At 44.8% G+C, this 12,221-nt stretch overlaps 1 protein-coding gene across 1 annotated transcript; it reads right to left on the bottom strand.

Moving 5' to 3' along the window:
- Nucleotides 1-1,815: 1,815 nt before the first annotated feature.
- On the bottom strand, nt 1,816-8,848 carry srsf4 (serine and arginine rich splicing factor 4). The gene is made up of 6 exons (XM_056297942.1): nt 8,661-8,848; nt 7,493-7,632; nt 5,473-5,579; nt 3,335-3,549; nt 3,134-3,211; nt 1,816-2,709 (listed from the first exon to the last, which is right to left on the bottom strand). The coding sequence occupies exons 1-6, from the start codon at nt 8,765-8,767 to the stop codon at nt 2,205-2,207; spliced, it is 1,152 nt and encodes a 383-aa protein (XP_056153917.1). The 5' UTR covers nt 8,768-8,848; the 3' UTR covers nt 1,816-2,204.
- Nucleotides 8,849-12,221: the final 3,373 nt, after the last annotated feature.

Here is a 12,221-nt window from a genome sequence, read left to right as displayed (position 1 = left end):
TTATGATGCAGTTCTAGTAACCAGGTATTGATAGTTTGTGATATGTGAATGGACAAGCTGTTTATATACGCGCGGTTGTGTAGGTAGGGCCCCCAGTGCACCGCTTTGCCCGGGGCCTATAATGCTGTTAAGACGGCCCTGCCGGCGACGAAGTCATACGGCCGAATGTCTCTACAGCAAAGTGCGACACATTTTTCCATTATATCTTGTTTAATATTGTAACGTGCATGGATAAGAAGACACGCTGGCCGCCGGCTCGCGGGTCTGACCCTTTAGTCGAGCGGTTAGCGATGTCTCCTGCGGTGCGGGCGATACGTCCCGGCCGCGGCAGTTCCTGTGGTTGCGTTGTCCCCCGAATTCGCTACAATATGTGCAGGGAGAAGTGCTTTATCGTTGAAAGACAGCTTACTCTGACCGGGGAGAATGCAGCAGGTATGTCGCCTCAACACAGAGGTGTCAGACTTGTGCCCGTTGTACAGCGACACTTTTTGCACATTTTTCGCAGCTCACGAAGTCCAGTTCTTTTCCATCTTTGTCACAACTGAGAAATATTTCCAAATATCAGATTTCCCTTGATTTGTTTTTGTATTGTAATGACCAACTTTGAGTTGCTTTTCAACTTCATTTGTTGACTCCATCTTTCTTGTTAGCGCTAGCTAAATCGGGGAACCCACGGTTTATTTTATTTATTTATTTATTTATTTTTGACCGCCCGCTCCCGCCCGCAGCAAAGTTAAAACTGCCCGCTCCCGCGAGATTTGCGTTGGGTCCCGCGGGATCCCAATCCAAACGCGGTCCTCTACCGCGGTCTCCATAAGTCCTCCGCTACCTCTTCTTCTGCCCCCTCTGGTATATATATATATATACATATATATATATTCTTTTTTTTTTGCCCTCTGATATATTGCCCAACACGGCTCCCAGAGAAACCACGACAGCTGCTGGATCGTCCTCCAACCAGGCTTTCCTGCCTCATCCACACGGATCTGCCCTCCGTCGATCGACTTTACATTCATGGCAGCCATTGCATCTTTAGCAACTTGTGGGTTCTCAAATGTCACAAAGCCAAATTCCCTGGGCTTCCTCGTCTCGCCATCTCTCTTGCAACGTCAGCTTAGGCAATATTTCCATACTGGGAAAATGATTCTTCAAGTGAAGTTTTGTCTGTATCGAAACAGAACTCCTTTCTACAAATGGATGAGAACATTCACCCAGGTCATGGTTATCCAAAGGAGTTGAATCAAGTGCAACTGGACTGTCTATATACCAAGTCTACCGACAGTTTACTCCCTCGGATTGTTTTTGGTCATTATAGCACTGTATTGTTTACAGTGGTGGGGATACCTGCAGCCAGTTGAGACTGAAGAGGTCACTTAGATGAGCGATGAAACGTTTCTTTCTGTAACCGTTGTGTTCAGATGAACTGATTAAACTTTCTGCGATATACTGTGTGACATTTTGCTGCACACTCTATCCGTGTACAAATACAAACTGTAAACGACACTCTTACTGCAGCTGTTTAACCTCTTCTGGACAAATTTAAACTCCGTGCTGCTGTCAACTTGCATCAGTCCCGTGGGCCTGCAGGTTCGACTCGCCTGGAATCCAGGCCGCCGGGTGCGACTTGCACGTGGAGTTTGGAATCGGTTAATATCTGCCTGCAGGTCTAGTTCTTGAATTTATTAGTCGAATAACCTATACTGTGGAAATTCCATTCACTGGGTTTATCGGAGTTGCGTCAGGTTTACAAATGAGAAATCAAGTAGCATTCCTCCAAGCCAAAATAAATAAATAAACATTACAGCCAAATCCAGGTCAGGCATTTTTTTATTCTCAGAGTAAATAAAAGGCAGAGTTATCACAGAAAGTCTCACCTAGCACATCTACAGAACATTTTCGTTTTTACATGTGTGATAAAAAGTCTAACACATACAACTGTGAATTTGAATCAAGTTAAACTTAAAAAACTGATCTTATCCTGTTATTTTACAAATAATTCCATATGGAGACAACTATACTAAGAACATTTGGAGGATAAAAGTCAAAACTGAAAAGCGAGTGAATAGACACATCGAGCATGAGTGCCTCAATCTACAGCTATTTATCAAAAGACAGAGACAAGGTTGACTAATGTGGGGAATGTAAATGGTGGACAGTGGGAAACATCTGGGTAGGGGCTCATGACATACAGTCCTCGATGGCGATTAAGATCGGGAGCGAGAACGAGAGCGAGAACGGGATGGTGAGCGGGATTTGGAGCGAGACTCTGAACGGGAAGCTGATGGGGAGCGGGAGCGGGCTTTGACTGGCGATGGGGAGTGTGACTTGGACTTAGACTTAGACTTGGACCTGGACCTGGCTCTGGGCTTCGGGTCAGCAGGGGTGACAGAGCGGGAGCGAGAAGCCCTCTCAGCAGCACCGCCCTCCTCATCACTCTTGGCTGGCTCTAGGCCCTTGGAGACCGACTTCCTGGAGCGATCCTTGCCCGCTGATCTGGAGCGAGACCTTGATCGAGATCTGGACCTAGACTCGTCCTTCCTGCTCCTCTTCCCTTCTTTTTTGGCCTTCTTGCTCTTGGGGCTACGGCTTGGACTGCGCTCCTCCTTGTTCTTCTGTGCGCCGTTGCTGCTCTCCTCCTCATCCTCCTTCTTGACACTCTTGCCCTTAGTCTTCTTGCTTTGAGAGCGGCTGCGGGAGCGGGAGGCCGCCCTGGGGACAACAGATGGAACAAATATAAGACCACCTCAGGTAAATACATGCACAACATATCACAAGATATACCCATTCATTGTGTCATACACCTTTTATCGGGCACACTCTCTGCTCTCTTTGTTTGAGGTGTTTTGGTTTGACAGAACAGAAATTAGTTTCCACATATAAACATGCTATCATGTTTTGGATCAAGTTTGCATTTTGTAAGAGATTATATTTTAACAATCTGGTAATAAAACGTTTGTCCTATTTATGTCTTTACAAGTATGGAGAATGAGGCAAGAACCTTGCATTCATCTCTAAGCCTCTATCCAATACATCTTACACAAATACAATGACTTGGATTTTCAGGATTCTTGACAGGATTTATTTCCTTCCTCCTCAGCTTCTGTTTTGCCTGCAGGGAACAGGGTTTCTTCACCTGGAATGGGAGCGGCTACGACTGCTGCTCTCACTGCGGCTGCGGCTCTTGCGGGATCTACGACTTCGGGAGCGGGACCTGGAAAAACCAAGAGGACATGTCTTGGCTTAGAGTAATTGACACTAACAATGCCATGCTAACTGAGCTGCTGCAGCAGTTAATCAGATGCAGATGTATGACACTACAGCTGTGAAACCCAACCTGGAACGGCTGCGACTGCGGGAATAGGAGCGTCTTCGTCTGGCACCGGGGCGGTCCTCGATGAGTCGGATCTTCCTGCCGTTCACCTCTGTGCCATCCAGCTTCTCCAGGGCTCGTTTCATGTCGGAGTAAAGCCTGAACTCTATGACTCCTTCATTCCTGCGGCCCTTGTTGGTGTCAGCATATGTCACCTCGCCTGCCTGCCTCATGTAGTCCTGGAATGTTTTATAAAAATTGAGCCCTTACAGTAAGTGATCAGTCATTTACATATAATTCATAATAAAAAACGCTATAGAGGAAATCAGTTAGTGAGAGCCAAGGTACGACAGTTTGGCAAACTTTCAAGAGCACTGCCTTCATTGCTAACATCAAATCAAACCACACCCAAACAAGAACTTAATCATCCATCATAACCATCTGCCAAAATGTTTACAGGTCCAGTGACGTAGCTTGTTACGCAAAATGTGATGTGTAAGGGCATCCAGGTGGCGTGGCGGTCTATTCCGTTGCCTACCAACACGGGGATCGGCGGTTCAAATCCCCATGTTACCTCCGGCTTGGTCGGGCGTCCCTACAGATACAATTGGCCGTGTCTGCAGGTGGGAAGCCGGATGTGGGTATGTGTCCTGGTCGCTGCACTAGCGCCTCCTCTGGTCGGTTGGGGCGTCTGTTCGGGTGGGAGGGGGAACTGGGGGGAATAGCGTGATCCTCCCACACGCTACGTCCCCCTGGCAAAACTCCTCACTGTCAGGTGAAAAGAAGTGGCTGGTGACTCCACGTGCATCGGAGGAGGCATGTGGTAGTCTGCAGCCCTTCCCGGATTGGCAGAGGGAGTGGAACAGAGATCGGGATGGCTCGGAAGAGTGGGGTAATTGGCCGGATACAATTGGGAGAAAAAGGAGGGGAGGAAAAAAGAAAAAAAAAAGAAAAAAAGTGATGTGTAGCGCTAACTAAATCAATAATGAAATTTGTGAATTTATCAATTTTATCGATTAGTTGTACCGATTAGTTGTCACAATGCTAATGTACATGTCTTAATGCATGCTCAATAATCCAGGTAAGAAAATCGAATAAAGTTGAATAAGTTCATCGTGACACATTTATTGAGAAATGTTCCGTCACTCATATAAGTGACCTCTTCAGTCTCAACTGACTGCAGATATCCCCACTCTTATAAAAAAGTTAAGTGTGGTTATCGTAACTGGGTGTTTGTCAAAGCCAGAAAGACGCACAACAGTACACTAGCCAATCAAAGGGAGAACGACAACAGCTGCTTAAGCGTAAACCAGTGGTGATTCTGTATGTGGTGGGAGTGTCAGAAAAGTTGAGATGCTTATTTTCCAAACACTGCGACTCAGTTGCTTTCAAATCCCAAAACACGCTGCGCCAGAAATTGATCCACCCCAAGGATCGGTTCCCCCGGCACAAACAGCAATATAGTGTATGCTGTTAAGTGCTGAGAGGATTGCCGTGACTTGGACATTGGGGAAACTAAACAGACGCTGGCCAAGAGGATGGCACAACACAGGAGAGCCAATGCGTCAGGCCAGGACTCCACAGTCTACACCCATCTACAGGCCAGTGGCCACTCTTTCGAGTAGTATGTGCACATCCTTGATAGGAAGGAACGCTGGTGTGAACAGGGAGTCAAAGAGGCCATCTACGTGAAGAGGAAACGACCATCCCTGAACCAAGGGGCGGGCCTAAGAGTACATCTGTCGCCATCTTATAATGCTGATTACAACCATTCCCAAATCCTCTGTGAAGAGTACACATGGCCATTGAAACTCTGATTAATGGTCACGCCTATTTGCATATGAAACTTGATTTTGGTCGTTATGCCACTGTATTGTTTAGAAGGGTGGGGGCACCTACAGTCAGTTGAGACTGAAGAGGTCACTTAGATGAGTGATGAAACGTTTATATCAAACATTGTGTCCAGATAAACTGATTCAAATTTCTTTGCTAATCTACATGAAACTAACAGAATTATGACTTTTTAAATTCACCATCACAATTACAAAATACATTCAGTCACGGGGATAAAAAAGCACTTTTTCAGTAACATTTGTTACTGATTTGGGAAAGACACACAAACTGACAAGATTATGCAACAAACTCAAAATATGTTTCCAAACCTTCAGGTCTTGCCAGCTGCAACGACTGGAAAGGTTCTCAACAATGAGCCGATAATCTGTCCGCGTTGGTGGGCCGTATCTGTCTCTTCCCCCGCGCCCATATCCACCTTTCAAGGTAATAAGGAAGGAAAAGAGCAGGAACAATAAGAAAACACACCCACGGACACAGAGCAACAATACTAAACTCCAAGCTACACACTAGAAACAGTTTCCATTTAAATCTGGGAAAAAGAAAACAAAAGGGGAAAAGCAAAAGCGACAAAGAGCTACACACAAAAATAAAATAAATCAAACCGTAACTCATTACACTCACTAACTCATCTTTCCTACAAGTCCACAAAACCTGTTTTCTTCATGAAGAAAATCTAGGCCTATACAACTATAATTGGTTAGAAATTGACAGAATGGAATAAACCCACTCTACTAAAAAAAAAAGAAAAAAAAAACACACATACAAAAACAACAACAAAAAAGACTGTAGTACTTACGGCGAACTAAAGAAAGTTTCTAAACTACCATGTCTAAAAAAAATAAAATAAAAAAACATTTCACTGTTATAAACATGTTCTTTTCAGGCACCTATTAAAACTGAACCCACATCTGTTCCTAACCCCATGGTATCCTCACCACCCGGCCTGGGCCTAATGGGAAAAGCGGTCTTCATTCACAATGGCTCCCTTTTTTGGTCTGCCCAGGGGCCCAGAATGGTCAAACCACACTCTTGGAAAGGGGACACCATGGCCAGCAATAGGGGCAGGCAGTCAGCAAAGGACTCTTTCAATTAAAACATTGAGGTTCTTTGTTAAATCTTTACCTTTAAATTGACATTCATTAAAAATCCTTGATAAAAACAGCAATGGATTACAATACACTACACAATAAATTGATAAATTTACAGTAGTATATTCAGATCAAGGCAATTACTGTCTTCCATCAGCAAGTAAATCCCAAGCCAACTCCCGCATTAATTATTCCCACGTAATGGCATTCTTGGTCTTATTTAGCATTTGTTTTTGCAAACCAGCATATGGAAAAGAAAGAAATTTTCAAGTCATTGGTGGCTCTGGTGCACACAAATTTAACTGTAAAATTTACTGACTTGAAAATGCACTCTCATAAACCCCCACTCTCATCTCTCTGTAAAGGGTTTAAGTACCACACCTTAAAGTTTGTACATTGTCTAACAGTCAATTTGCAACACCATATATTAACTCTTGTTCCCATCTGGAAACTTTCACACCTGTATGCTAAACAGACCGTCAGAGACCTGTAAAGGTGGAGTGAGATTAGGACAAAAGCAACTATGATTAAATTCGGCTGCATTCAGACAGAATCAGGCAATGCGTCAACAATGCAAGTGCTCTCATTCATTCTGAATGAGGGTAGTGCATTTACGCTGCAGCAGTGCTTTCCGCAGGGGGTTCAGCAAAAAAAAAAAAAAGAAAGAAAAAAAGTAGCGACCTCTGGCAAGAAAGTTGAGCCAGATTCAATTTTTGCCAGAACGCAACATGTCACATTGCCGTGGCAAATCACGTAAGCTGGCGATCAGACTGAAGACACCCACGTGGGCCATGATCGATACGATGGGCTATTGTAGTGATCATGGCCCATGTGAGTATCTTCGCAATGGGCCATGTAGTGACATGCCCACACCGCCGCGGCAAGGCGCCGCATTGCCTGATTCTTCATAGGAACTGAGACTCATTTTAAAAACACTCCTGACAACTCCTGAATCGAAGTGGACTCAACTGAAACATAAGTGATGAAGATCACATCTCTATCTTCAGTCAAAAGCCACCCATCTAGCCTTTTCCCCAGGAGACTGAGACTGATACATTGTCAAGACTAAAAAAGCAGAACAATGTCTTTTATGATCACTGGCGTGTAAATTGAATGCACATCAGCCACCAAGGACAAGCTTGTAATTGCATCTAATCGGAATTCGAATGACTGAGTGAATGAAAGCCCTCCACCAAATGAGTCTGAACCCAATATTTGTAGCATTTTACTTGATACGTACTCCTTCCTCCATAGCTTCCATCTCGGCGAGGTCCCTTGGTGTGCTCAACAATAACCCTCTCCCCACACAAGTCTTTGCCGTTCAGGTCATACACCGCATCATCTGCATCCCGGGGGTCATCAAATTCAACAAAACCATACCTGAACAGAGGGGAAGAGCGAGTTAAAACTGGATCACAGGAAATTTCTAGAAAACATTTCCAAACAAACTGCACCCACAACTGGGGATGTAGCTTTCTTCAACTATGCCCCTAAACTGAAATAAGCATCTTAATCTAGCTTTTAATCAAAACTGCCTCACATCCTTTAATTTGGACTTGATTTTACTTGAATATTTCTTTTACTTTTATACATACATCTTAAATGTAATTTTATTTTTCATCTTGCATTTTGATTTCTTGTAAATTGTCATTCAGATTCCAAGCACTTTAAAATGGACTTTGAATTGCATCTTTCTCTGCTTGTGATTGTTTTAATCTGCCCGTTTGAACCATATTTTTTTATGAATGAAAAGCACTATAAACATTTTGAGTAGCTGTAATTTAAATTTTAGCTGCACGTAAATTATAACACAATCTTCCAATCCTGAGCCAAAAGCAAATTATTAGACTGCTTTGCAAAAAAAAAAAACAAAAAAAAAACAGCCCAGTACGCGTTGTCACAACACGTTGTTTTCATTGTTTGCCCGTACACTGCGGAAGAAAGGCGGGCACAACGTTTAACGGCTCATGCTAAACATAAATGTCATACGGACCGACCCTACTGACGCTCAAGTGTGAGATCTGCTCATAAGGTCGAGTGAAGACATTTCCAAAGTCGCGGAACCACTTGTGAAGCATGGCCACGTACAACCCGAAAACACGGCTACCCGTTAACCAGCTAGCGCTAAATGGGGTAGCGTTAACGTCGGTTAGCGTTCAAAAGCCATTGCTTGCCAAATGTTAACCTTAAATTTACCAGCCCTTAAATCCATTCGGCGAGACTCGAGTTGAAAAACGAATATATTTCATATGGCTGCTGGTAGTTAGCGGCAGGTTAACTAGTAAAACCAGCCGGCACTCGCTGGCTAACTAGCGTTAGCTTGGCCCTGCCTGCATGCTGAGGCCTGCCACAGAAAAAAAGGCCTAAAACACAACGCGGCAGGCAAAGGACTATTTTATAAACTTTACCCGTTTTTTAGGTCGACCTCTAGTATCTTCCCATAACCTCTGAAGAACTTTTCGACATCCTTTTCCCTGGCTCGGTAGCTCAGTCTTCCAATGTAAACTCGGGACATTTTTGCGAGCCGTCTCCCGCGGTCGTACGGTCGAAAGCAAAATTCCGCTCAGACGAAGGCCGCAATGTACCGACAGCCCCCCCAATACAATAGGCTGGGAGCGGAGACAGGCGTGTCTCTTCTTCCTTCTTCTTTTTAGGTTTATTGGCGGTTGGCAAACAACGAATTGGTGCATTACCGCTATCAACAGGAATGGAGAGTGGATCAGAATTTGTATTTACTAAAAAAAATTATTCTCAATTAAACTAGTTGTTTCACAGGTTTCTGAGAGGGACTAAAAGCCTCTCTCAGCAGCTGCTGGACATCTCCAGAAATCCCTACAACACACAGAGATGTCCTTGTTGCATCTACAATTATGTCAATTCTGTCCTATTTTCTTTCTACTCCAGTAGTACAGTTGATTACATTGCCAGAATAGGCCAAAAAGTTCACCTGGTCCATGTAGTATTCCTGTAACTTATCACGTTACAGTTGATACGACAGGATATGACATATGACGCACGGCAGTACTGGAGGTCGGAGATGTCATGGGGTTACCCCGATGGAGTTCATTAGAGAAAAACAATTTGAGTGAACTGCCTCATTCATTTTACCGTATCAATGAATACGACATGGTGTCAGAGTAGTTGATCGAACTCCCGTCAAAGAGAGAGAAGATGGATTCCCACGGCGTTCCGAGCCCTAGCATGGACGGAGATTCGACGAACCTGCCGGACGCATGGAGAAAGTTTCGACAGCATGTTGAGCTAATGTTCTCAGACCCACTACGTTTGCAAAACGAAGAAGCAAAGTGCCGTTATCTTCTACTATGGGTGGGAGAAAAAGGACGCGACGTCTTCAACACATGGACACTGACAGCCGATGAAGCTAAGTTACTGAAAACATATTATGATAGATAACCCGATTTTTGCTAGGTACAAGTTTCACGAAAAGATGCAGAACGTGAGAGAGTCCTTTGAGAATTTTGTAACAGAGCTAAAGTTACTCGTTAAAGACTGTAACTATGCTAACAGCGATGAAATGGTCCGGGATAGGATTGTTTTTGCAACCAGCTCACCAAGAGTGCGTGAGAAACTGCTTACCCGGGGACCAGATTTGACCTCAGAGAAGCCATCGAAATCGCTAGATCGCATGAGCTAGGACAGGAACAGATCAGAACGATGGTTGGCAGCCACGCCAGTAGCGATGCGGCCATACATGCTGTAAATAAGAAGCCCATCAGGAATGAAACAGCCACAGATAGGGGCGATATGTCAAAAGAAATGATGACCACAAACAATACAGAAATGAGAAGTGTGGATATTGTGCACGGGAACACAATGACGATGAGGTCTGTCTAGCAAAAGGGAAACAGTGTAGTAAGTGTTAGAAATTTAAGCACTTTGCTAAAGCTTGCAAGACAGGACCACAGCGACAAAGATACACAGGAAAAGTGCATGGCATAGTAGAAGATGACAATGTGACCGAGGATGAATCCTTCATAGACACAGTTACCAAGAATCCCAGTAATAATGACAAAAGGCAAGCATTTACTGAACTGGAGTTGGCACCACAAAGGCACAAACTGAAGTTTAAACTGGACACAGGTGCTGATGTAAACACAATCCCGAGAGACATTTATGACAGGGACTGAGATGTAGATCTAAGACCAGCAGAAATAAAACTATGGTGGTCAAGCGCTGCATGTGACAGGGATGTGTGATTTTAGAATGCAAGTACAAAGGCACTACTGTCATGCGAGAGTTTTACATAGTCAGTACACAGGGCCCACCTGTCCTAGGCCTGCAAGCCTGCCTAGACACAGGTTTAGTCAAACTGGTGCTATCTGTCGATGCTGCACAAAATGAACCTACTAACATTATGGCTGAGTACTCTGATGTGTTTAAAGGCATTGGAAAGTTCCCCAGGAGAATGCACAATCCACCTGAAACCGGATGCAGTACCAGTGATGTACCCTCCACGACGGATTCCACTCAAGCTCCGCAACCGTTTGAAAGAAGAGCTGGATGAGATGGAAAGAGCTGGAGTCATCCAGAAGGTAACAGAACCTACAGAATGGGTAAATGAACTGGTGGTTGTTGAAAAACCCAGCACTGGCAGACTGAGAATATGCCTTGACCCCAAAGACCTGACTCAGGCAATACAAAGATGACATCACACCAAAGCTGGCTGGAGCACAATATTTCAGTGTGCTTGATGCACGGTCAGGCTACTGGGCGATCAAACTAACAGAAGAGTCTTCAATGTTGACAACCGTTAACACTGTGGTTGGCTGGTACAGGTTTCTCCACCTTCCTTTTGGTGTCATTTCAGCACAGGATGAGTTCCAGAGGAGGATCGATGAGACCTACAAGGGCCTCAGTGGCGTTGCAGCCATTGTTGACAACATTCTGGTGTATGGCAGCACAAAAGAGGAGCACGATGCAAACCTACGAGCCATGCTGCAGAGGACGAAGGAAAGAGGGGTAAAGTTAAACCCAGATAAATGTGTCATCTGTGTTCCAAAGGTCAAATACTTCGGGCACAGGCTGAGTCATGAAGGCATCAAACCAGACCCAGGCAAGGTGGAAGCCATCGGAGATATGGAGCGACCTAAGAATAAGGCAGAGCTTGAGACAATACTGGGGATGACCAACTACCTGGCCAGATTCGCACCCAGATCGTCAGAGGTGAATGCACCACTACGTAAACTACTGAAGGAAAGCAGTGAGTTTGTATGGGATGCAACACACGACAAGGCGTTCCAGAACATGAAAAATCTCATTGTACAGGAACCAGGTCCAGTCCTCACATACTTTGATCCAGAAAAGGAACTGACACTACAAGTTGATGCATCCAAGAGTGGCCTCAGAGCAGTGCTCCTACAGGAAGGTAGGCCAGTTGCATACGCCTCAAAGTCACTAAATCAGTCTGAAGAAAACTACGCTCAAATTGAGAAGGAGCTCTACGCGGTCCTCTTTGGGTGTAAGCGCTTTCACCAATACGTGTATGGTCGCCACGTAGTCATCGAGTCTGACCACAAGCCTCTCAAATCGATACTGAGGAAACCCCTCGCAGCAGCACCAGTCAGACTTCAACACACGATACTGCAACTGCAAAGATATGACATCACTATCATGCACCGCCCCGGAAAAGACATTCCAGTCACAGACACTTTGTCCAGGAAGTCAATCGTCACCGACGAGATCAGTCTGAGTGAAGGCATGGATGCCCAAGTACACATGCTCGTGAGTAACCTACCTGTGAGTGACAGCAAGCTTATGGAAATCCAGGCAGCTACATCCCGAGACGCGCAGCTCACAGTGTTGAAACAGGTAATACGGGCTGGCTGGCCTGAATCAAGAAAGAAGTGTCCACCCAGTGTTGCTGATATTGGAATCACAGGGACGAGATCACAGAAATCAACGGTGGGTTGTTCAAAGGGGAGAAAATCGTCGTTCCGCACACACTACGA

The sequence above is a fragment of the Lampris incognitus genome, chromosome 18, assembly GCF_029633865.1.
Source record: "Lampris incognitus isolate fLamInc1 chromosome 18, fLamInc1.hap2, whole genome shotgun sequence".
Taxonomy (NCBI): domain Eukaryota; kingdom Metazoa; phylum Chordata; class Actinopteri; order Lampriformes; family Lampridae; genus Lampris; species Lampris incognitus.
Note: the sequence above shows the minus strand (reverse complement) of the source record. Positions and strands in the feature narration are given on the sequence as shown.

Bases quoted from the DNA above. Each gene is read 5' to 3' on its own strand.
- srsf4 (XM_056297942.1), bottom strand. From the start codon at position 8,767: ATGTCCCGAGTTTACATTGGAAGACTGAGCTACCGAGCCAGGGAAAAG. The intron at 5,580-7,492 runs GTACGTATCAAG...TTACCTTGAAAG, and splicing joins TGGAAGCTATGGAGGAAGGA to GTGGATATGGGCGCGGGGGA. The intron at 2,710-3,133 runs GTGAAGAAACCC...TGTTGTCCCCAG, and splicing joins CGTAGCCGCTCCCATTCCAG to GGCGGCCTCCCGCTCCCGCA.